The sequence below is a fragment of the Cibotium barometz genome, chromosome 10, assembly GCF_041138505.1.
Source record: "Cibotium barometz isolate CiBa-2024 chromosome 10, ASM4113850v1, whole genome shotgun sequence".
Lineage (NCBI taxonomy): Eukaryota > Viridiplantae > Streptophyta > Polypodiopsida > Cyatheales > Cibotiaceae > Cibotium > Cibotium barometz.
Window position 1 is genome coordinate 42,219,810 of NC_141055.1, and position 26,638 is coordinate 42,246,447.

A 26,638-nucleotide genomic window follows, 5' to 3' on the forward strand; every position below is an offset into this window, starting at 1 on the left:
GTTGAAGTGTTATGTGGCAGATCAAAAGACTGCATGGGAGAAGTATCTTCCACTTGTTGAATTTGCCTACAGCAATACGATCCATGCCTCCACGGGAAAAGCCCCGTTTGAGATTATTTATGGCAGAGAGGTATTGCCACCCATCCTTCGTACAAAAGATGAGATTTTTGCAGCTGATGAGTATGTTCGTGACTTGGATGTAGCCTTTGCTCAGGTACGGACAACCATTGCAAGGTCACAAGATAAGCGTAAAATGGCTGCTGACAAGCATAGAAGGGACATGCAAGTCAAAGAAGGTGATTGGGTTTTGCTGAAATTTGAGAAAGCTAGGCTTCGGAAGAGGCCAGGACGAGAAGGATCATATCCTAAGCTTTCTTCTCGCTATTATGGACCCTTCAAGGTGATTCAAAAGATCAATGAAGTGTCATACAGGCTTGCTTTACATGGTCATTGGAAGATTCGCAATGCATTTCATGTGAGTCTTTTCCGAAAATATATCGGGCCAGATCCTGACGAGCCTGTCACACAGAAGATCCGCCAGAGATTGATGAGCTTGAGGAGATCCTCCAGCCAGAACAGATTGTCTTTCACAAGGACAGAAAGTTACCTGCAAGAAAGCTTTCCCGGCGATACCTTGTGAAGTTCAAGAACTATTTGTCCATTGATGCAAAGTGGGTAAATGAGGATTATTTTGTTGACTACCCACAGCTGTTGGCAGGCATATCTTGAGACTTTTCAGTTGAGGACAACTCTTTAGAAGCCCGGGGGGATGTCACCAATTGGCCGATCATTTGGTCCATCTCTAGATTTGTGTCTCGTTCACTTGAGGCCAGGCCGGTGTCTCATGTGAAGGGCCGAGTATTTTTGCATAACATGGACGGGAGCCAGACTGGTGCCACATGTGTATGACCTGGACTGTGTTCTATCCATGGGATTATCACGCCATGGTAGAGTCTGTATTTGTGCCGTGTCTTGCCTATGGGATTGTCACTCCATAGGGAGGCTCGTGTCTGGATCTGTGTCTTACCTATGGGATTGTCTTTCACAAGGACAGAAAGCTACTTGCAGGAAAGCTTTCCCGGCGATACCTTGTGAAGTTCAAGAACTATTTGCCCATTGATGCAAAGTGGGTAAATGAGGGGGGGGGTCGGCCCGTTCCGGCCTCAGTGCTGGTGTCCATTGATCAACATTTCATTTCATTTCAGTTTTCAGTTGTTATTGAGTTGTCCATTTATATTGTGAAATTTAAGTTGTGCTATTACGCGTGTGGGTGTTCAACTGAGTCTATTCCCACTTGACGGGACCGGTTTCATCGTGACTCACAGAGAGTTCCCCGTTGGCTCATTGATACCTTGTGTGATAGCAAGTTGCATACACTTAGGCCAGTACGCGCTGCCTTTCGACATGCATCTCATTTTGTTGGCATAGCTCTTGTTGCTACCGCATGTAATGAGGAGCCACTTTCTCATTTTGATGCATTGGAGAATGATAATTGGGTTATAGCCATGCGTTTAGAGTTGGTCTCCATTGAAAAGAATGCTACATGGGAATTATGTGACTTGCTTGAAGGCAAGCGTGTCGTAAAAGCACAAAGTGGGTGTATAAATTGAAATGCAAGTCTGATGGCTTGATTGATCGCTATAAGGCTCAGTTAGTCACCAAAGGGTGTGCCCAGCGAGAGGGCATTGACTATGAGGAGACTTTTGCACCTACTTCACGTATGACTACCATACGCACTATTGTTGCATTGGCTGCTCATAAAGGTTGGAATGTGCGTCAAAACTGCTTTCTTGAAAGGTGATTTGCAGGATGAGGTTTATGTATCATAGCCTCCTGGCTTTGTTCAGAAAGGTGCAGAGCATAAGGTATGCAGATTGCGTAAAACACTTTATGGCCTTAACAGGTGTCTCTTGCTTGGTATCAAAAGATTCATGTGTACTTGATCTCTCATATTTTTTGGAAGTCCTACTAATAAGAGTACGCTCTATGTTCGCAGACAAGGGGATGATTTCATAATCTTGAACCTTTATGTAGATGATTTACTAGTGATTGGCCTTCATGAGGAGCAAATTTCAGCTTTCATAGCTGAATTACAACATGGATTTGATGTTACGGACATGGGGCTTTTGCATATTACTATTTGGGTATTCAGTTTATACTAGTTTAGGGGGGCATCATGCTATCTCAGAGAAGATACATTGAGCAACTCTTAGAAAGGTTCCAAATGATAGATTGCAAACTTGTTTTTAGTCCTATGGAACCAGGCTTACGACTATCCCTTGAGGACTCTGCCGAGCCATTTGATGTTGCCACTTATTAGTAGGCTGTGGGATTGTTGGGTCAATGGGTAGGAGGGCAGCTAGCCTGCACAGAAAGCTCGAACAGAAAATGTGAGGGAGAGTGTGCTACTGGAAACGTACTTGATAATGTTGTAATGAAAGTACAAAAATGAAAGTACTAAAAGCCTAGGGCTAAGTGCCCAACACACAAGAGTGTGTTCACACGGGAAAAAACCTGTGTCCAGCCACATGGAAAAAATGCCCGTGAGTAAGCTGGGTTCACACTTGAACTAGCCGGGAGTGGTTGGGTGGACATGACCAACAAACCCCCCTCAAGTGAACGGTGTGAACGGGTAGTAGGGTGATAAAGCTGTAAATGTTGTCCTGCACAATGCTCCACAGCAAGAATGATCAAGAGTGATCACGGTGGAAAAGTAAGCACTATATGACGGGGAAGATGAGAAACCCCAATGTCATAGTGCTAAAGCTAGAGCGTAGTAGTACATAAACACATCACTTGAAATGCATGTCAAAGATCATGTGGACATCAACTGCATCAAATGAAGAAACATTGCATAAGCTGCAATAGGAGAAGGTGTGTTGTAAAATCCTCTAGTAAGGAAAGTAAAAATAATATCCCCCTCAAGGTAAGCATCCAAATGCCAAACTGAACTGCATGTAATCCACATCAATGACAAGAAGAGAGCAAAGCATAGCTCTGTAACGGCACCAGTGATAAGCATAAGAAGATGTAGCAGATATACGCATGTGTAAAGGCAATAGGATCCATAAGTCATGCCTGTGAGACATGCAATGTAAGTTGCAAGAGATAAACTCATCAATGGAGGGTCCGATGAGGAAAAATCAGCAATGTTAGAGCTGATATAAATAAAAATTCAGCAATGGGGGAAAGCTGAAAATCGGGAGAAAAAGTGGGGGCTCAGGGCGGGCATCAGCCAATGCTATGAGAGGATGGGTAAACTCTCAGCGATGCCATGATCAGTGGCATGTATGGCAAGCGTAAAGATGCATAATCCCACAGTAAATAATATACATGTAACATGTCAAAACCATGAGGGCAAGCCAACATTGGCCAAGTGTGTAGAAGGCACTCCCAGTAAACATCACATGTGAGAAAGTGACAATGTCAATATTGTAGAAACAATCCCGCTACAAGAGAAAGCAGCATAAAAGGCATCTCTAGTAGACATCACATATGAGAAAGTGTCGAGCATAGACGAGCATAAGGGTGAACGAGCATAAGTGACCATGAGGCATCACCAACTGTATGTTGGCAAGTAAAATCTCCCCCTGAAATGCATCTGCGAGACAAAGCATACCAAGAAGTACTGACTATAGAGCATAGTCATCAAAAGCAACGCATTAGAAGACATCTCTGTAGGTGAAGAAGATAAAATGGCCAAGGTTTTTATATTTGTAGCCAAACTGGCCTCATGTGCACCTGTTGAAGAATATACCAGCTTCTTCTTTTTCTCACTCTCAATACGCTTCTTGCATTTCTCTATGGTGTGCCCTGTTTTCCTGCAATAATTATAGCGCTTTTTGTTTTCAGGCTTGTCCTTTGTCTTGGGAGGATCCAATGGGCTATGTTTAGACCCAGATCGATTCCCATGAGAGGGAGCAGACTCAGTAGACATCATGTTATTCCTGTTGGAACGAGATTGCTTTTCATTGAGCAAGAGAGTCACAAGGTTGTCAAAAGTGACCGCATTAGGCGCATTACCACTCAACAACCGCAATGTAGTCCCAAATGTTTGATAAGAGTCGGGAAAATTACGCAAGACTGCCTGAACAAGATAGCCATTTGTCAAGACCTCATCAATGTCGATGAGCTGCTCTCGAAGGTCTCTAACATGTGTAAGGTACTAATCGATAGAGTCACCTTCAAGCATGCGGGCAGTCTCAAGTTTGCCCCGAAGGTAAGCTACATGAGCCTCATTGCGACTTGAATATAACTCCGCCAAGGTATCCCAAGCATCCTTGGCGGTAGTGCAAGAATGAATGTGCGGAATGATGTGCCTGCAGCACGAGAGAGAAATCAACGCATGGGCGTGAGCATCCTTGGCATCCCATCTTAGCTGTTCTAGAGTAGGTGGCAAAGGTGCAGAAGATGTAGCACCACCTGAAGATACATCGTCCCCTGCATCAATAGTGCCTGAAGCATTTGCTGCTCGTGCAGGAGCAATAGGCTTGACATCAGCCCCTGATACATAGACCCACAAATTCTTTGCTACTAGTACATGTTTCATCATATATGCCCACATAGGATAGTCGGTGCCGTCCAACTTATCCTCAACGGACAACATGCCAAACAAATCACCAGTATTCCCAGACATTGTTGTCACAAATGCGTACAAACAGGTAGTGTAATTGAATCAAGGTGTGAACTGCAAGTGTACCACTGTGTTTGCTCAATACATAGGCATAAACCACATCAACGGGAGTGCAAAAACCTTCAAAGCAACCCAATGTTGAGACACCTGAAAATTGGGGTAAATGCCCCAAATGTGTCTTTATCATGTGTACCGATGCTATAACACCAAAAAATTGGGGGAAATGCCCCACCAATGCCAAGTGAATGTTCTGTATCACCAAAATACGTGCGAATGTCTATAATAGACTTGCAAATAATGTCAATTTTTGCAAAATCTCCAAATTTCTAGTGCATTAATGCACCAAATCTGATAAAATCAATGCCAATGTGTGCCAATGTTGCAATTTCAGGCTCAATGCTGAAAGGGCCCAAATTAATGCAGCCAATTCGCTAATTTTTAGCAATTTTTGAATTTTTGAAAAAATTGCAAAAATAACAGTAAAATACTGGTTGCAGTCGGCACAGTTTTCGAGGAGAACGCGGTAGCTTCAACAGGTCGGGCAGCTTCGGTCGGCACACAGCAGCAGCAAGGCAGCTTCAGTTGGCACACAATAGCAGCAGGGCAGCAGTAGCGCACATCAACGACGGGCAATAGTGAATGGCGACGTTGGCTCTGAAATGGCAGCCGTGAAGGACAAGAGGTGTAGGTCGTCAGCAGGTTCTTCTTGACGGCGTTGATGAACACAAGAAGTTGTGTGCACTTGCATGTGATAGGCTGATGCAAGGAAACCCCAGGCAATGAGCAACATGCTTTGATACCAATGTTGGGTAGGAGGGCAGCTAGCCCACACACACCCACACACACACACACACACACACACACACACACACACACACACAGCCAGCTTGAACAGAAAACGAGCCTGCACACACCCACAACTCGAACAAAAAACGTGAGGGAGAGCGTGCTACTGGAAACATACTTGATAATGCTATAATGAAAGTACTAAAAGCCTAGGGCTAAGTGCCCAACACACAAAAGTGTGTTCACACGGGGAAAAAACTTGTGTCCAGCCACAGGGAAAAAATGCCTGTGAGTAAGCTAGGTTCACACCTGAATTAGCCGGGAGTGGCCGGGCGGACATGACAAACAGGGATGACTTATTTACCTATGCACTACCCATCTTGATATTCAGTATGCAGTGTCATAGTTGAGCAGATTTATGCATTGCCCTAGCCCTAGGCAATGCAAGCAGTGAAGTGTCTTTCCTTACCTCAAAGGTACTCAAGACTTTGCATTGTTTTTTTTTTCCGAGAAAAGATCCTTTCATTAGTTATAAAAAAAACGCCCACTGGGCTACAAAACCCTCTCTTGCTCATAAGAAGGCAGAGCAGAGATCCAATCAAGGCAGCTAGGGAGACTCTCCCTAGGTGCAAAAAATACAAATAAAAGTACAAATAACTGAGAGCCTATATCATACAATAGGAGGGGGGAAAATCCAAACAGGTGGCCTGTAGTGCCAGCGGGGGGTACCCGCATGTAGAGTATAGAAAGGGCTGTTGCGCCAAGTGGTGTGGAAGGCTTGGCGCCGCAAGATCGCTCGATCCGAGTTGCCCCGGATGCGGTCATACTGCCCTCGTAGGGTGTGAATCAACTCCTGCCAGATAGCCTGAACAGTCTCTGCTGGTGGCTCCAGTCTCCCCTCAAAGGCCCTGAAACAACGGGCTCTCCAGGTGAACCATATGGTGAGGCTGCTGAGGAGCTCCCATCGTAAATCCCTCTCTTGTGTCCAGCCGGCAGACGAGAAATCCGGTGAAGGAACAAGGCGAGGCTGGCCCCTAATGAATCTGATGGCCTGGCTGTCCTGCTCCGTCTCGTATCCCAGAGCAGGCCCTGACGAAGTCGACCAAGCAGTGGCTCCCTACGTATACATGCCCTCTGGAGAGAGGGGGGCCAAAATGCGCAGCATCCTTAGCCAAATCTGTTGCGCCTGTGGACAGTCCCATAGGCAATGTCTCTGTCTCCAATGGGTGGCCGCATCGGACGCAGGCCGGCGGAAGGCCACTGTAGACAAGCCAGGTGCCAACTGCAGAGCCCCTGTGGGCAATCAGCCACTGGAAAGTCGAGATCCTGCGTGCCTGTCGGCTAGCCCAGAGCCTGGTCCTGGTTCAAAAATCCTCCAGGAACTCTTGTGAGAGTCCCTGTAGTAGCCGCCAATGCTCCGATGCAGCTGGAGAGACCATCCTCCTCGCAGTCAAAATATGCCTCCCCAACCGAACAGTGTACTGGAAAAAGGTGATCTTTGTGGCCTCCTCGGGGGGCGCATAAGGATCATGCCACTCGTACTCGCCAGGGTTCCACTGGAGCCGCCCACTGGAGCCGGGCCAAGGGGCGCGCAGCATATGCCCATATGCGCCAATCAGAGTCCACATTTGCAGGGTCTGGATCAATATGCCACTTCCGAGAAGCGGCGGCCACTACCCGTATCCTCTGAAAGATGCACTTTGCAACCAAAGGCGACTCCGCCTCCACTCTCTGAAGTTTGCCCTCATCCTGTACCTCATAGTAGAGGCATCTACCATTCTCAGTGCAAGCTCTGACAGCAATCAGGATCTCCAACTGTGTAAAGGCTCCCATCCACCGTGGGGCTGCTGGCTCGAAAGGCGTGAACCACTCCTCAGTGAGTGCCTCTTGAATGTCATCCCTCATAATCACCAACCTCTCTGCCTGGATCTCCTCCGGGAGACTGCAAAGGGCCTGCCAATCTCCAAAACTGCGTGCTGGGCCTGCCGCCAATGGTCCCCAGGCTAGACGAGGCCGAGAACCCAGCATATGACCCTGCTCTGTGCGTACCGCGAGGCTCCAGATGAGCGGCTGTCTGGCCCGCTCCTCATCACAAGTGGGAGGTCTCTGAGAAAGCCCCGGTCTCAGCAGCTCCCAAGCTCGCAGGATGCTCAAGGCAAATCTGTCCTCCCATCCTCTACTGAGGCCTGTCCTCCTCATCTCTATTGAGGCCTGTCCTCCTCATCTCTATGAAGATCCACCGTATCTCTGGTGCCCAAGTGCCCCCTGCTGGGGTGGGGGAGCTCTAGCCTGCAGCCACTGAAGAAGAAGCTCCATCCAAGGCTCAGTGCCTGGAAGGAGCCCCCGAACAATAAGCTTCCTCAACAAGGCTCTACTCTGATCAGTTGGATCTATAATGCCCAAGCCCCCCTGGGCTAGCGGAAGAGTAATAACTGCCCAAGCAACCTTAGCCCGGGCCGGTTGACCATCCCGCCCAGACCAAAGAAAGTTCCTGATCAGCCTCTGTACTTGGCTGATGCAAGAGCTCGAGAAGATCCAGCAAGACGTGATGTACCACATAGTCGCTAAGAGCACCTGATTTGTCACCACCACCCTCCCAGCCAAGGATAGCCGAGCTGTACTCCAATATAAAAGCTTCTTTCGAATGCTCAGAAGAAGCGGGGCGATCTGCTGCTCAGGTGACAAATCAAGTCCAATCTGGCATCCCAGATAACGCACTGTTGTGCCAGGAGGAATCCATCTAAAACCCGGGTCTGGGCTCCATATCGGAGCGGGAGCGCTACTGATCCAAAAAGCCACTGTCTTGCGCCAATTGATCAATGCTCCCGAAGCCACACCAAAAACCTGTAGCGACTACTCTGCCCTCTGTAGATTGGCCTCTTGGCCATGCAGAAACAATCCCGTGTCATCAGCAAACTCAGAATTGAGCAGGTCCTCACCCCGGACTGGAAGCTGGAGTCCTCTCAAACCAACCTCCTCTGCTGTCAGATACATGCCCATAGCCTCTGCAAAGAAAAGAAAAAGGAACGGGGTGAGAGGGCATCCCTGACGGACTGATCTGGTCAACTCAAAACTCGGCCCCCGTCCTCCTGCCATCAACACCTGGCTACGAGCTGTGGAATATAGAGCCGCCACTCCTCGAATCCAGTCTGGCTCAAAACCCAGGCGAAGCATAGTGCCCTCTAGGAAACCCCAATCGACTCTATCGTATGCCTTCTCAAAATCGAGAAGCATCACGACCAAGTCCTCACCGAGAAATCTAGCTCGGGCCGTCGCCTCCCAGAATGTGAAAATGTTGTCAAGGATACTGCGCTCCTTAACGAATCGTGTCTGGGTAGCATGAATCAACTCCCCAAGGAAGGGCTGGATCCTCAAACTCAAGGCCTTTGCTAGGACCTTGTAGACAGTATTGAGGATCGTAATAGGCCTCCAATGCCGAATATCATCTGACACTCCTTCCCCCTTGGGGATAAGAAAGATCAAGCCCTCTGAAAAACTCTGTGGCATCACCCTAGTGTCCAAAATATATTGAAAGCCCCTGCGGAGGCTTGGCCCCAAAAGGTCCCAATAGCGCATAAAAAAGGCAGGTGTCAATCAGTCCTCCCTAGGGCAACTATGACGCGGAAGGACCCTCAAGGCCTCAACAAGCAAGGACCCTCAAGGCCTCAACAAGCTCATCCTCTGAAAGGGGCTCACCCAAAACTGTGCGCATACGATCTGTGACCCTCCTCTGCACATGGGTCCACACAGTCTGTCTGCAAGCATCACGTGCCTCCGTGGCTGGCTCCGCTGAAAGCAGTCTCTATAGAACTCAGTGGCAATAGCTCTAATCTCCCCGGGCTCAGTGGTGGCTAGCGATCCATCCTGCCTCCTGAGCTGGCGTACTCCTGCTCGAGCATGGCGGGGTCCGGTGATCTCAAAAAACTCCCCAGTCACTCTATCACCAAGCTGCGTCCACTGAGAGGCCTGGTGATGATAGTAGAACTCGTGTCTCTGCTCCACTGCCTCTCTAACCTCCTAGCGTGCCTGGCTCAGTTGGGACGCCACCCACTCACATGTAGGCAGTTGCTCCTGAAGACGCTGGAGCGAAGCAAGGCTACGTCTCAAGCGACGCTCCCGCTCTCGTGTCTCTCCCAGCCGCGTCAAGGCTGCAGCGTGCAAAAAAGAGCTGAGCTCGATGAGTCCCTGGGCACACTGGCCTGCTGCATCCAAGTCAGAGCTCTGGCTATCATGCCATATCCTCTCAATGTCCTTAGAAAGACTGGGATTTGTAAGTATCCTCTCTAGGATCCTCAACTGCAAGCTGGTCTCCCGTGTCCTCTCCTCAAGTGTCAAAATAACTGGCGCATGGTCTGAAAAAGAGGTGCCAGCGAGAATGCCAACGGAGCCACTACGCTCCCCGAACCTGTCGCCCACATAGAAGCGATCAATCCGTGATAGATTAGTCCCTCCGTGCCGCCGGGCGATCCGACCGAGAAAAACTAAGACTGTCCTGAGAACGGGAGAAAGCCTCATGCTGCCATGCATCAGTGATCCGCAGTGTCATACAAAATCGCTCCCAAGCTACAAGCTCCGTGCCGTGCACTGTAACATGACTGCCTCCCACCCTATCGGCCGGGTCCTCAAGCATGTTGAAGTCTCCCCTGACACACCAATGTGCGGCCTCAGGCAATGCATCTGTAACAAGGGTCCAGAACTCTGCTCTGGCACTAGCATGGTTGGGCGCATAGACATTGAGCACACCAAAGTGCTCATCGTGCATCCTCAGAATAACATACTGTGCTCTACCAGGCACAATGACCCCGCGATCCACAATGGCCTACTGCCATACATCCGCAATGACCATACATACTCCTCCCTGCCCACCCAAGGGGCTAAAACCTGCAGACCAAAATGTGTCCCATCTACCAGGCATCACCGAACCATATCTCCGAATCCTGCTTTCACTCAAATGGTGCTCCTGCATCATCAGAATATCAATATTGCCCCCAACCAGACATCTCTGAAGCTCCTGCCTCAAGCAACCACGATAACGTACATAGTGTGCGCCGCCAAGGCCCTGTACATTCCATGAGATGATCCTCATGGATGACCTACTGAGGTGGAGGCTGTCTCAGCCATACGGCGGGCCTTCGTAAGCTGCTTGGATGGAGAGTAATCCCCATCCGAGCGGCTACGAATCTGCCCACCTGGTGTGCTGTAAGAGTCTCGGACCAGGCGCCAGTGGCTGTGTCCCATAGCGACTGCCTCCCGCTCGGAGAGAGAAACCTCATGTATGCATACATAGCCAGGGTCTCGTGCTAGGTCTGCTACTATGCGAACCACCAAATGTCGATTCCCGGAGGCATCCGCACTCCCGGTATCAAAGAAGTGTGCCAACTCCCAGAGTCGGCCTATCACGTCTGTCATCTCCAAATCGCTCACATGGTGAGAAAACTCAACTGCCTGAGTCTTCAAAATACTAAGAGCGAGATCCAGAGTCCACTCTCGGTCGCTAGTGCCGCAGAGAGGGAAGGAGAAGGCCACCGCTGAATCAAGTGCCTCCTCCCCTCGGGCCGGAGGTATCACCACATGAACTCTGATGGGTGTTGGCTCATGGGGGCCCTCCGCTCCAAAAAGGGGTGTGAAGGAGTAGTCGAAAGCCTCCGAGCGCTGTCTAGTGTCGAGACTACTCAGCCGACTGCGGATAGAGGATATCCGTGAAGCACGAATCGGCATGGTAGGCCTCCTCTGCGGTGCTCGAGCAAGGTCGGTGCTCAGTGCCCACCGGACAGCAGGTGAGCACCAGGGTACTACCAGTGCCTCCTGGGGAGTTGAGGCGAGCGGAGGGGGAGGAGGGGTGGAGAAGGGGGTGGGGAAGGAGCCGTTGAAAAAGCGGGAGCGGGAACGAGAGGAGGCGAAGGTGGAAGTGAGGCGGGAGGGGGGGACGGGGGAGGGGGGGTAAGGGCGAAGGGGGAGGTGCTGGCATCTCTTGATCCTCAGTCTGCGTTGGGGTCTCCTCTTGGAGGGGAGCAAAGCTGTTCCTCACTGGAACCCAGTGATGCTGAGGCTGTGACTGCTGCTGCGTCGGTGTCTGGGCATGCTGCTGTGGCTGTCTCCCTCTACGGTGCCCCTGTCCAGGCTGCCAATCCGAGGTCTTTGTGGGCTGAGTAGGTGTCCCGGAGGCTGCTTGCCGAGCCGCATCTGTGGGCGGGCCATCGGGGGTCTGCTCTGCTGCTTTGAAGGTCGGGGTCTCCTGTGAGGGCAGGCCTTGGCCAGGTGGCCGACCTGCCTGCATATAAAACACTGGTTCGGGAGCCCCGAAAACTCCACTCTCTGATCGATCCATCCCCCCCCCCCTATCCTAGGTAACTGAATGACCTTCGAAAGGGAGGAGATGTCAGGAACCAAAACTCTGACCGAAGGCAGCAGGCCAGCTGCTCTAGCCACCATTGAAGCTGTTGTGGGGCCAGTTTCAAGCACTGAGCCCACCAATGATCCTATCCTAGAAAGGAGCAGAAGGTACTCGCGGCGAAGTCCAGGAAATCAAACTGTGACATGGAATAGGCGCTCTCCTTGCTCGGTCGCTGCTGGGTCGAAATCATGCTGCCAAGGTCTGAAGAAGGCCCGAGCGCCCCTGATGTCAAGGGGACTCATGGCTAGGACATGGGCCACGCCCTGGGCTGTCTCGAACTCAATCTGGTAGTGTTCGCGGCCGAGTAACTAAACGTCCAGGATCTTGCCCACATCTGCAAGAATGCGGGCCTGGAGAAGATCCCGGATCTCCCCTCTGCTGGGGCGAGTGCCAACTATACGGTAGATGGTGGAATGTGCCTGGAAGCGTTCCACCTCTGCGGCGGCGAGGCTCGCTTCCTGGCGAAAGAGAAAGCCTGATGGGGGTATCCTTAGGGGCGGGCGAGGGGGCTGCGGAAGAGTCCCTATGAGGTGGGGCGGGAGGAACCTCCAGCAGAGTCTGAAGCTGAGTCGAGGGCGAAGCGAGAAAACAGAGGGTCCTGCAAGAACCAAGCTGCACGAAAAAGCAGAGCGGGGCGGAAGATAGAGGGGGCCGAAAAAAAAAAAATAGAGGGGGAGGGGCGGAAGGCAGAGGCGGATAAAAAAAGGGGGGGGCAGCGGGGAGCGAAAGGTGGGGGCGGGGAGAGTGCGAAAAGGGGGGGGGGAGGGCGGGGGCAGGCAGGGGGGCGGGACGCGGAGGAAGGGGGGGAGCGGGGGGCGCGAAGGAGACGGGGGCAGGTGGGCAGGGGGCGATGGGCGTGAAAGGGAGGGCAGGGGGCGATGGGCGCGAGAAGCACAAGGGCACGGAGGGGGGGGGGGGCGGGAGCAGGCGGGGAGAGGCGAAGTCACGAGGACGGGAAGGGGGGGTGCGAGCAGGCGGGGAACGGCGAAGGCAGCTCGAGCAGGGGGGCGGCGAAAGCTTCAACGAACTCGCAGCAGTCCAAAGTTAAAATGTAATTTTGACTTTGCATTGTTTTATGGCAATGTGTCTTCTTTACACTTGACCGCCTACATTGATAGTGATTGGGTAAGATGTTATGACTCTAGGGTGTCAACCAGTGGTAACTGTTTCCTTCTTGGAAGTTCATGTAGTTCATGGCTTAGCAAGAAGCAGCTGACAGTAGCCACTTCTAGTTGTGAGGTTGAGTACAAGGCAGCATTCACAGCTACTGTGGAGTGTGTATGGCTCCGTCGTCTATTGGCAAATCTTGCTATTAGAGAGCCGTCTTCTACCACCATTTTCACTGACAGCTAGAGTGCATTGGCAGTGGCGCAGAATCCGGTTTTTCATGCGCAGACAAAGCACATTGACGTACATTATCATTATGTCAGGAAGAGACTCCATGAAGGAGAGGTAGCCTTGACTTACGTGCCTACATAGGCCAATGTGGTAGATGGGTTTACCAGGTCTCTTTCGAGAGAGAAGTTTGAAGCTTTTCACAAACCTTTAAACTTATTACCTCTACTAGGGTAGTCTGCCACACCCTATACACGTTCGCACCATTCACTTCAAGGGAGGGGGTTTGTTAACCATTTGGCCTCCAGGATGTCCTAGTGTGAACACCTCTACCCACGGGCTTTTTTTACTTAGGTTGGATAGAGGTTTTTTCCTCGTGGAAACACACCCTTGTGTGTTGGGCCTTGAGCCTTAGAGTAATTATAGTACTTTGTACTATAAGTACAAAGTATTATAAGAGCACAACTCTCTCTCTCTCTCATGTTTTTCTCTTAGAGCTTGACTATGTGTGTGTGTGTAACAGGAAACGGTCGTTTCCTAGCCCGGAAACGCAAGAACATCGTTTCCGTTTTCGTTTCTCCGTTTCCTAATCTCCAATAAAAAAATCACCCATTGATTTGTCTGATCTAGTGCTTGCTTAGTGATTTTCTACAAATTTTGCTCACTATTTATTTCAAATTATGATAGTGTACTCAAACTTTTCCTTGGTTATTAATTTTCTCATTATTTTTACGTTATGTAGCATACATCCACCGTTTCGTAGCCGTTTCCGTTTCCTAGTTTTGAGCTGTCGCCGTTTTCTAGAGACCAGTCGTTGCCGTTGCCATTTCCCGTTCATGCAACTATGGTGTCTGTGCGTGTTCTCTTGCAGAGCTCCCGCACCATAGATGAGCTAGGAGCCTAGGAAGTCTTGGGCTTTCCACCATTGTACTTCATTTTAGCACTTTGTGCAAGTGCGAGTGCCCATTGTGGTTCAAACATATGCACATCCCGTTGGATCTGTCTCTAAACCATAATGGAATTGTCCTCTCTTGTTCTCGTCAGATTTGCACCAGTGTAAAGCCAGGTGAATGACTGTTGGAAAACTGGAGAACTTGTGAGTTCTGATGCAATCCCTTGAATTTGTCCTCAAGCCACTCAGAGAATGAGGAGGTAAAAACCACTTCTTGAGGTCGGTGACGAATTGGTCCCATACATAGTTGGCAACTCCGAAATGGGAATCGGTATAGGCCCAATGAGTCCTCTAAGAAATGGCATCACCCTCAATGTAGCAATTGGCTAACACTACCTTATCAACATCTGACTTTCTATCCACAACGAAGTAAGCTTCAAATTGATGAATCCAAGAATACAAAATTATACTTATTGTTGCATGCGTATAAGCTTTATTGCTTAACCACAACCCTACGCCTGATTAAGTGTAACTATTTGGCCCTCCTAGCTGCATTCTTCATGATGAAACCCATGCTCGGACACCAGATAGGTGGAAGAAGACATGGGGACAGGGTCCATAAGGTTTGATTACGAAAAAGCACCATTCTTGGTCAAAAAGTAGGAAAAAGCAAAAAGTCAAACAACGAGCCAAGGGCACCATTGGAAAGAGGAGATTGAGTCGGACCAAAAAGCTAAAAGATGCTTTTTCAAAAAGCAGCACCAAGGCCTTGAAGCTAGAAAAGCAAAACAAGAACTTTTGACTAAAGTTGAGTAATATTTTACTATTAAAAAGACCAAAAGCAAAGTAAAAGGCAAAAGCAAATCAAAGGCATCACTTTTTGGCAAAAAGCAAGGCTTCCCCAAGTATAAAAGAAGCATGAGCCTCTCTTTTGAGCATCAAGTTGAAGAAGAATCTCTTCATCGCGTTGCCATCTTCGTTGAAGCATGGAGATCATCTTCTTCATCATCATCTATGAACCAAATCATGGAGTTTTCATCGTTGCCCGCTGATTTCAGAGCGCCTCCATCAAGTGCAGTGCCACGTCATCATCTGTCAGGCAGATTTTCCATAGTAACATGGGACGGGGAACGTAACGGGGAAGGGGATAGGGATTCCTGGGAACTGGGACGGGGAACGGGGGACGGCATACAAAATATGCAATTTTAAGTAAGCACTCATTCAAGAAACTTAACAATACTAAAACAAAGTCACTTTACACTTCCAAAGCATCAATATTAAGTCATACTAGCAAAAGAATGGGTGTTTCAAAAAAGGAGATCAGGCACCCAGGTGCCAAAGGCGAAAGCTAAAGACAAGGGCAAAGGCCTAGGCCCTAACCATGTAAGTGGCATACAAAAAAGAGACTATCACTAGAGTAGTACAAATGTCAAAAAGCCTCAAGGGGCATGTGAAATGCTGGCCTCACGATCATGGGTCCTTGCAATGCCTGGGCCTTGCAAGCTCCATGGAGATGTCCTCCACTTACTCCTCCAACTCCTCATCATCCTGAGACATCTCCCAATGCATTAGCCTTAGCAGTTGCACTCTTGCAAAGCATTCGCAAGTTTGCACTCACAAACTAGATCATTTGGCCATTCCACCCCAAGACGGTTCCTCTTCTTTGATGCAATGTGACTGTATGAGCTCCAAAGTTGCTCTAGGCAAGAGGAACTCACTGCTTGGCTGAGAATGCCGATGGCTAGATGCTGAAGCTCAGGTCCATCCGAACCAAAATCTTTCCACCACAAAGCAGCCCCAAGTTTGAAGCCATGATTTGAGTTGAGATCCAAGTTCACCATTGCATATATTCATGTTTTGGCAATATGTCACGGATCTTCCGCCTAACATTTGGGTCAGGCACAAGTCGAGTCAAGACAAGTCTCCATAGCTGGCTCACCTCTGCATCACTTTCTTGCCCTTTACCCTGAAACTCAGGGTCCACCACATAGGCTGTTGCATGCAAAGGAGAGGAGTAGGAGTTCCACCTACGCACACATAGGGCACGGATCTCCTCATACCTGTCCTCATCTGCTCCAAATCCCTCAGCTTCTCTATCATGCTGTCCATAGCCTCATATACCTTGCCGATGCATGGCTTCATAAATACCATCCACAAGCCTCATCAAGTGGACAATAGGTTGAACCATAGCATCAATGCGCTTCACTTTTTCCCAAAAATCAAGGCTCTTTGCTTTTTCCTTGCATAGAGCTCCTGTCTCAGTGGAAGGCAATGGTGAAGAAGTGAACTTGTCACTAATGAACAACTAACTCAATGCACCACTACACTCTTTCAATCGGTGGAGCTTCAAGAAGTTATAGGCAAACCTCGTATCTGAGTATTTGAGGAGCTGACAGCTGGATTTTTTGGAGAATTCATGGCGTAGGAACTGATGGTTTGTGACAAATGTCACTATTTGGCTGCCCACATGGGTGATAGGCCGGATCCATGGCAAGTCCCCAATATCCTTCAAGAGATTATTTAAGCAATGTGCCACGCAAAATGACACGATGCCACTTGAGGAGAGCTTGAGCCTTGCCCAATGCCCACTTGAGAGCCTTGAGGAGTGTTGAGCCAATGAGCTTCCCACTTGAGCCTTGAAAGTTGAGGAGCCTTGAGCCTTGCTTGAGGAGCCTTGAAAGTTGAGGAGCCTCAAGCCTTGAAAGTTGAGGAGCCTTGAGCCTTGCTTGAGGAGTCTTGAAACTTGAGAGCTTGAGCCTTGAGCAAATGCCAAGGTTGAAGCTTTTGAAGGAGGCTTGAGCGACGAAAGGCAAGAGCTAAGAGCAAGGAGGTGTGTCTTCTTGTGCTCTTCTTATAGCCATGGGCCAAGTGGGGAGGGGCTGCTACAGTGCGCCGCCCAACGGCTACAATGCGCTGGCCCAATGGCTACAATGCGCAACGGCTACAACTGCCCAACGGTCAGTTGACCGTCCCAGTCCGTCCCTTCCCACAGCTTGAGCTGTCCCGGCGTCCCCAAAACGCCGTCCTGCTGTTACACCTCGGACTCGCATGTCCCCCATCCGTCCCCATTCCGTTCCAGTCTGTTATGGAACGGCGTTCCCCTGTCCCAAGGGTCCGTCGTCCCTTGTGACTATGAGATCCGCACCTCAGTTTACATATAGTGGGCAGCCCGTGGAGTATGTGGCCTTCTATGTATATCTTGGGATCACTTTTGCTGGGCCTCAGTTCTCTATGCGGAAGGCAGCCGAAACCAGATTGATGTGAGAGTATGCAGCTCTGGGCTCACTTGAGAGCCTATTGCTCCTTGCTTGCCAAGTTGCGTGCTGCATTTTGCTGTCTGTCACTGGCTGACCTGAACCAGCCCCTTGTGCTTGTGCAAATCGCCTATCATTAGGGTGTTTGAGCTGTTTTATGCTCACCTAACACAACTGCAGCCAACAGCCTCATTTCCATGCACTTTCTGCAGCATGCAGTCCATGCTCGATGCTTACCAATCCCGCCCCGTGACGGCTATGCACACCAACACAAGGCTGGCTCTTAGGGATTCTGCACATAGGATCTCTACATGCAAACAAACCATGCACAACACATCTCTCTGCATACACGCTTTGTCACCTCTCTCTCTCTCTCTCTCTCTCTCTCTCTCTCTCTCTCTCTCTCTCTCTCTCTCTCTCTCTCTCTCTCTCTCTCCTGCCCTCCAGAACCACACGTTTCAAGCATGCTTGACAGAAAACTGAAAAAGAACCATGCTTTTTCGGCCAAGATCATAACCCTAGCAAATACCACAAGGAAAATACCTGGGATTCTTGACATACTTGCAACCATGCGTGAGATACCATCTGTAAGATCCCCCAAGATATCCCTAAACACAAGCTTAGTACCAAATAGAAGGGGTGTAGGCTAGCTCACCTCCCAACCGCAGGCCCATGTCCGCAAACCACACTAGAGCCCATAGGCTAAGGTTTCATCGTGGACTAAGTCCCAAGCCAAGTCCCAGGCTTGCTAGCCTTCCAGAGCACTTTGAATAGAGCTCAAGAGTACAACACAATCTCAATAGGCTCACCCCGGTCATATATCCATAAGGCAACCTATAAATAGTTGTCAACTTAATAATAGCTTATAACTTATGGGATCCTCTATTAAATCCTTAGCCCATGTTGTTCTAGCGTGCTGCACTAATCCTTAGGGTCTTCTAACCCAATGTTAGGCTCTCTAACCTCTAACATGTGGTTAGCATTAGGTGCATGTGTGTGTGTGTGTGTGAGAGAGAGAGAGAGAGAGATTCATATAAAAATTTCCTTATATTTGTCGATGCTTCTTTGGAAATATTTGCTATTTCTAACCCTACAAGTGTTTTTCAAAAGCCTTTACCATAGCTACTCCAAGAATATTTCCTGCTTTTAAATGCATTAAACCATTCAATTTATAGTACCACCCTAATGAAGCTGAAAATTTGAGTCCTTTATTCCTCCATACATATCCGACCCGTATTCTAATTGAGATTATTTATATAAACTTTGGCAATAGTTATTTTATTAATGATTTTCTTTATATGGTGGTGTTTTGTATACAGGCAGAATTAAGAGCAAATGTCTTTGCTGCAATAGAGGAGGAGGATAGAGCACTGGAAAATGATGATAATCCTACATTTGCTTTGTTGGGAAGCTGCAATGAACGAGCAAAAAAACTCCATGCCTCCCCCACAGGCATGTATTTAATAAAGCTCTCCTGAAAGTGCAGTTGCATCTCACAGTCGAAGACAAGTACATGTCTGTCGGTGAGCGGCATGCTGTGTGTCCTGATAAAGCTGCTTTGTGTTTAAACCTTTGAAAGATGTGTGATTTTTGTTCTACCTAGATCTTACTCTTATCATGACCGTTTAGATTACGTAGATTGCTCTATCCTGCACGGTGTAGTGGGTGCAGGGAAGTGGCCAGCGTGTGGGCCCACACCTGGGTGGTTGCGGGTATTCACTAGGTCGGGTGCCTGTGGGATTGCACCAGGCTGGGTGGACAGGCTGGAATTGGGGCTTTACTGGATTTTCACATCAATATCAGCAAGATGAAGATCACTAAAAAATTCAAGAAGAAAAGACTTAACACAACGACATGTAAGAGAAGGTACTCTTTGTGGAAAGGCAAAAAGAGGCTGCTGTATGCAACATGTACACAAGTCTCCTTGCACAAGGTCTGAGTTCATACCATTCAAATCAGGAGAATTTCAGGTGTGTGGGCAGGATGATCACCAGGCTTGCACCTCTGCTAGGGACAGGCATGTTTCCATGTTTCAGAGCATGTGTGTGGAACAATGGCCGGCCAAAGCAGCAGCAAATTGGGTGGACTAGGCATGTGTTTACACCCTTAAAAGCCTCGCAGGACAGTGACAGTTGCCCCTCCACATGTGACAGCCTGGGGCAGCCTGCAGGGAAGCTGTTGAGCCACTTGTGGGGGAGGAGCTGATCATGGGCATCCTACAAGTGGCCAACTGATATTGGGCCAGATTTGTGCTCACTAGGGGCCTACGATTACATTGAAATTCCATCAGGTGGACTGAGGGCAATGACAATACATGATCTGTTTTACTATGGTTGATAAAATAGCATGTTTTCCCCAGACAAACCCCAATATAGCCTTGGTTAGACAAGACATCCACCATGTAGCATAGCAACTACCACTATACTGCCAATGGGTGTGTAGCCTAGCGGTGTGGGTTTGTGACCAGGAAGGGGGAGGTCCTGAGTTCAAATCCTCACATGGTCCTCGGCGGCATCCGGGCCAATTGCGGCCATAATTGTACCGCATTGGGGCAGGAGACCAAGGTGCCTTCAGGTGGGCACTCAAGTTGCTACTATAGAGGGATCTACTCAACAGACCAAAAAAAAAACACTACCACTATACTAACACGGACCTAAGCCGCACATATCTGCCATCTTAACTTATGTCCCTACACTACACCAAATACTAGCCAATATGACCAGCGACGGAAGTCCTTCGCTAGAGGCAGGCTGCCCCAAAATGCAGCAGATTGTGAAGCAGGCACATAGCTATTCATACTGTGGGATATGCAAAAGAGACAGCATGAAACAGCAAGGAGTGAGTGGGCTAGAAGCATGTTCATCTTAAATGCCTGGTAGGAATGTGAGCAACTGGGCAGCATACAATTACTTGATTAGACTCTGTTTTTCATTTGAATATGTAAGAAGCATAGAGCTTCTATGTAACTAGAACGCACACAGGCTACACATGACAACAATCAAGCTTAGACACATCAAACACAAACTAAAGAAGTTGGCAATCAGCAAGCACTGATCTCCTTGCCTGGCTGACTGGCTGACTGGCAATACAGAAGCTACATAGAGCTTCTATGTAGCTAGAACGCACACAGGTTGCACATGACAACAATCAAGCTTAGACACATCAAACACAAACTAAAGAAGTTGGCAATCAGCAAGCACTGATCTCCTTGCCTGGCTGACTGGCAATACAGAAGCGATATAGAGCTTCTATGTAGCTAGAACGCACACAGGCTACACATGACAACAATCAAGCTTAGACACATCAAACACAAACTAAAGAAGTTGGCAATCAGCAAGCACTGATCTCCTTGCCTGGCTGACTGGCAATACAGAAGCTATCTCCCCTGCTTACATATGTAAAGGAGAAGAGTGGGGAAAAGAGTGTTCTTCTCTAGACTCACTATCATTTACCCGTCCTTAGGGGAATCCCATAAATACGGGTGGTGTATTTATGGGATTCCCCTAAGAAAATGGCTGGCGCCGAATGGGGGTCCAGTGGTCTCTGGCTGGGGACATCCCCTGCAGAAAATGGCTCGCGCCTAATGGGGGACCGGATGGCGAGCCATTCCTATAAATATAGGTGGTGAGCCATTCCCTTTAGAAAATGGCTTGTGCCCAATGGGGGTTCAATGGTCTCTGGCTGGACATTCCCTAACCGTCCAAGCTTTTTGCAAGTGTAATTTGCTGCATTTTTATGGTTGTGTTTGCTTTTCAATTATGCACAAGTTGCCCACTTACCCAGACAGTGTTGACGGCTTTTGAGCTTTGCAGGTAAGCTTATGACTGCCCTTATATGCGAGTACTTGGAATGGTGTCAGTTGGAACATACCTTAAAAGTTTATCTACCTGAATGCAATCTGGTATTATCGCTTTTCTTTACAGGGAAATGCAAGCTTTTCAATGACCTTTTAGGCTTTTGGATCTATCATTAGAGGCTAATCACGATAGTGACACCTGTTTATCAGCCAAGAGGGTTTTGGAAGTCAGAGCTGAAAGAGAAACTGGGTCAAAAGGCAGACATGGGAGCAGGCAAAGATGGGGAGCGTTCTCCTCTTTTAGTTGACATTGTGGAATCATACTTGAAGCTCGAGGTATGCAGTTCTTAGATGACTTGATGCAAAAGTATAAAAGCAACACATTCTAGGTCCAAATTGTAGTCATAGCAGAATATTTATTATGTGGATGCATGTTGATATGTGTCTAGTTCTCAATTTCTCCGTGCGAGTTTGGACCTGTCTACAAGAATAAGCCCATGTGAGGAAAGCCCTTCCCTGGGGTCTGGTGTGGTATGGGATGCACTGAATTGGCCGTCTCAAAGTTCGACTGTAGATCTGTGGTGCTCAATTTGCAATGGAAATTATATAGCCAATGAGTGTCCCCAAGGAGATACTTGTTGGATTTAGGCTTAGGAGAGCTTAGGGTGGAAAGAAGCGATGATTAAGCATCGTGATTAATGCTATTGAATATGATTAACACTAATGAGAGTAGCACAAGAGGTGAACACACATGAATGGCAAAAGTGAGAATGAGCCAATAACCACACAAGTGATTTCTCTATTAGTGGCTGAGCCTTTTATAGGCAGCAACAATACGTTAAAGTGAGCACCCAAGGATATTGCTTAGGATGTCTAAAAACCATAGAACCTTAGAACCTTTTGCATACTCTATTTGTTGATGGATGATTATTTGCTTATTTCTAACACTCCCCCTCAAATGATTATCCATCACTTTAGACACGTGTGGTTTTACAAAGCTATCTTGGGCTTTAGTTTCACCACCTTAGCCTTTGACATGTTTGGATTTATATAGCAATCTTGGGCTTTAGTTTCACCACCTTAGCCTTTGACATGTTTGGATTTATATAGCAATCTTTGGCTTAGGTTTCACCAACTTAGTCAAGGTGAGGCTTTACAAAAGAGTAGGGATATAATGTGAGTGGCTTTGGTTCAAGGAAGCCTTTTAGAAGGCCAATTCCTTATCTTGGGCAAGATTGGCCTTTTCTTTGAAGGCCGGTTCTTCTTCACTGTATACAAGGTTTGTTGATGATGATCTCTTTTTGATGAAGCAGTCCTTTTCTTCATGATTAGGATGCTTGGTTTGCAAGAAGATGGGCCGAAGAGTGAGTAATGAGCAGAACTATGCAAGTTGTGTTTTTTTTATTCAAAGAGGGGAGAAGAGGATTATTACTAATGGGGTGAAGATTAGAGCTTTATGATGATGATTATGAATCAAGGCTTTGATACCATGTTGGATTTAGGGTTAGGAGAGCTTAGGGTGGAAAGAAGTGATGATTAACAATAGTGATTAATGATATTGAATATGATTAACACTAATGAGAGTAGCACAAGAGATGAACATGCATGAATGGCAAAAGTGGGAATGAGCCAATAACCACACAAGTGATTTCTCTATTAGTGGCTGAGCCTTTTTACAAGCACCAAAAAGTACATAAAAGTGAGCACCCAAGAATATTCCTCAGTATGTTCCAAAACCCTAATCTTTTGCACATTGTATTTGTTGATGGATGATTATTTGCTTATTTTTAACAATTTTTTGTCAAAATTGCAATAGAGTAGGAAATCATGTAGCTCAAAAGGAAGCTACTAACACCACCTCTCTAGGGACCACAGAGGCAAGCGGTTCAATTTTAAGAGCCCATGCCATAGGCTAATGGACTGTATCTGCTAAGAGCACCAATCCCACCAAGACCCATTCCCTTGGTTGTAGCATACAATACCAATGGAAAACACGGTGGGAGAGTCTTCTTGATTGTATCCAAGAACACCAATTTCACCACGAGTATTCCCTTAGTAGTACTAGAAGCTCAAAGCCTTTATAGTACTCAACTACTGGTTGAAATTGTGTGAGGCATCCTTCCAAGCCATGAGGAACTTCAAAGCCCACATTTTTTAAGGTTCAAGCAATATTTGAATCTGTGTGAGGTGTCATTTCAAGTCCTATACAACGTGGGGAGCCTGAAAGCTTGCATTCTTTTTAGTTACCATGATTAATTATGTGTGCATGCACCTCATATGCATACATGTCCATGGCTTTCTTGTACCCATATGAGTAAAGCCTATACCGATGTGACATGCATGCTTTATGCGGATGCAGGACTGCACAACGTATTTGGGGTTCTATAGTCCAACTTATGGGCAAATTACATACATAAGGTAGGAAGGTCGTAGTATCTAGTCCATACTATGCATGATGGAGTTGATGGTTTATTGTCTTGTGGATGACTGCCATGAGGTTATAAATTGTACTTTCTTATAAGGTGAATTTGGGCATGTTCCTGGATTCATCTAGGTATATCTTCATGTTGTGTTAGCGGATACGCAAATTTCATAGTGTGAAGTTTTCGTCCAAGTTGTGGCCTATTGATATTGTGTTAATTCTTTCTATCTTTAGTGGTGCATATGCCCTATCAACTACTCTTTTGTTGTAATAATTCTTTCTATTTGTTATGATCCTTAGTGCTAGGCTTCATTATGGCTGAGTCTGCCTTGCATCTCCGGAGCTCTGACAGAAACTCAGTACACAGACCTTTGTATGAATGTATGCTCTTATGTGTGTGTGTGGGAGCATATATTGATACCAAGTTCTACACCCCCTATTGGGCACTGATGACGTTAGTGGGGATGTCGTAGTATCTAGTCCTTACTATGCATGATGGACTTGATGGTTTATTGTCTTGTGGATGACTACCATGAGGTTATAAATTGCACTTTCTTATAAGGTGAATTTGGGCATGTTACTCGATTCATCTAGGTATCTATACATACATAGATACATAGAGTGTGTGTGTGTGTGTGTGTGTGTGTGTGTGTGTACACACCTATATGTGTGGGTATATGCGAAAGAATGTATGCACTGTGTGTATGTGTGTAGGGTACTTAACCCTGACGAGGACTTTCAGGACTTGTACAGGTTACATATTGTAGACATCATAATAAATTTTTGCTGTTGCCCAATCCATTCCTGTGAATTAGCATTATGTGACAAATCATTTATTATGGAATCACAACCATGAATTGTTATGTGTTGAGCCATAAGCTGATCATGTGCAGGATGAATCTTGAGCATTTCCGTGTGTATCTGGTCAGCCAATGTATCCTTGACATATAGTCAGTCAAATCAATCATATATAAGCCGAGTACACTGTATCCTTGTTAGTGTAGCTAACCGCATTAATACCTCTCATGCACTTGACAGCAGTCAATCATGTGCATTTTGAAATAACATATCCTTGTCGTGTTCCAAGTCAGACATCATGTGCATTATGAGCCCATGTATTTTGTCAGCTATTTGTGTTCCCATTTAGCTTTGTGATGCACCCTGTGAGCACATTATGTGCATGTTGAACCCCGTGTACCCTTGTCATTTATGAGAAGAGAGGTATCCAAGGGGTATGCCACTTATTATGACATGGGACACTTGTACCGAGTTGCTTTGGATTGGGACTCTGGCATTTCAATGTGGTTATCCTTGCAATGCCTTGGTATGGAATCTGCTAGTTCTTGGTGTGAGGGGATTAGTGCAAAGATGAATTGTGCCATAAGCAAGGATGATGTGTGCTGAAGCATCCTCAAAAGCCTTGTACAATGCCACTTCAAAAAAAAAAGCGATGCTTTACAAAGTGTATTCCTTACTTTTAAAATATCAAAATGGCCATCAGATTCCCTCTTGTGGCCTGGCCACCTCTACATGTGGCCTAGAACACCCGTAACAAAATGGCGTGGAAGCACCCGCTTGAGGATGGTTGCCCGGAATCAAGCACAAGGCCACAACCACCGTAGTGTGCACATGGGGGCACTCTAGCCAAAAGAGGCGCAAGTGCAACGATGGAGAATTGAACCCCGGACCTCATGTTCCAAATACACAACCAATAACCTCTACGCTACCAAGCACTTGGTGATCTATATTTTAACAAAAAGCTAAATAACTTTGTTCTGCCGAGTGTGGGGCTTCCCCATGTGTAGATGGTGACTATGACGACACTTTCTTCTCCTATGGCTGGTTCATTGCTTGCATCGGTGCCTCTGCGTAACCTATTCTTCTTGATCACCAAGTCAAAGAAAGATTCTCGTGCTCAACATAAGCCAAGAAAAGACTTAATCACAATCTTAATCACAATATATTGACTAATGTGTAATCAGACTCTGACCAAGAGCAAATCAATCGAAATCACAATATATATGTATGAATTGTATATGCAGAATCCAAACCACAGCACTGGAAAGTCATTGATTCAGTCTCCCGAGCAGCTAAGAGAGGACATTATCGAGCCATTCATTTATCAACTGAGTAAATCATTCAGGAGAGCAATCCGTCAACTAAGAGCATTTACAAAAAGCACTGTTCGCTTATATAGCATTCAAGGTGGCTATGTTTGTCCGAAAGCACACACTAGAAGTTAAAACCATATATATCACCTACTAGGGCCTTTTTATTTACATGATGGCCGGCCAACTTCCAAAAAGCTACCTCCTACACGACTATAGGATGGCCAATACTCAAATAATAGTATTACTTGTCAAAGATGCATATCCTGCATGGCTAAGTACCACAAAAAATCTGGAAACATAAAATCCCATCAATGGGACCAAGATCAACCATAAGTGTACATTGCAAACTCTCCAACTAAGACAAAACGGTAAAAAATTCCATGTGTTTTGCAATGCGCCATACAATAAATATTCTGTGGCGGTTTGACGCTACAAAAGAGGTTTTCATTTGCCTATGTATATGTGATGACATTGTGTTTGAGTGGTCAGCCATTAAGGGAGGGTATTGAAGGTACTACTCAATTACTTTGAATCTAGTCATACTCTTGTCATTTATTCAATTCCATTGGGTAGAGCTTTTCATCTAATTAGCATGCCATGCCACCGTTTCATTCGGTGCTACTGATGTGAAGATGTAACCCAAGGTACGCATCTCGCAAAGATCAAGTCCACGTGCAGCATCAAGTTGACAGACCATTGTCCGTAGTAGCCCTTGGATAGTCAAAAGGGCAAAGTGTGGTGGAAGCCTACTGAGAGGTTAATGTTTCAATGAAAACAGGGCCAACCCCTCACGTTATTGTTTTTCCAGGTTTCACATGAATGCTGTGGTTAATATGATAAACAGACTTTTCAATCTTGTTTTGAAGGGGATTGTAGTTAAATAAAAAGGGAAGAACTTTGCAATAGGGGGCCTTCCTGAGAGAGAGAGATAGTGATAGAGTTTTAAAGCTTAATTTTTGAAGTGATCCCTAAGCAAAGAAGAATAATCGCTAAGACCTCACTATTTTAAAAGGCA

General features: G+C 47.1%; 1 protein-coding gene across 2 annotated transcripts in view; it reads left to right on the forward strand.

Moving 5' to 3' along the window:
* The window catches only part of LOC147634922 (protein TONNEAU 1a-like), a 47,318-nt gene that overhangs the window by 15,383 nt on the left and 5,297 nt on the right, over positions 1 to 26,638 (forward strand). For both annotated transcript variants that reach the window (XM_086804186.1, XM_086804185.1), the window contains exons 2-4: positions 18,614 to 18,746; positions 21,107 to 21,195; positions 21,301 to 21,426. In XM_086804186.1, the coding sequence (XP_086660312.1) occupies positions 18,614 to 18,746; positions 21,107 to 21,195; positions 21,301 to 21,426 (348 nt within the window). The remainder of the gene's footprint in view (positions 1 to 18,613; positions 18,747 to 21,106; positions 21,196 to 21,300; positions 21,427 to 26,638) is intronic.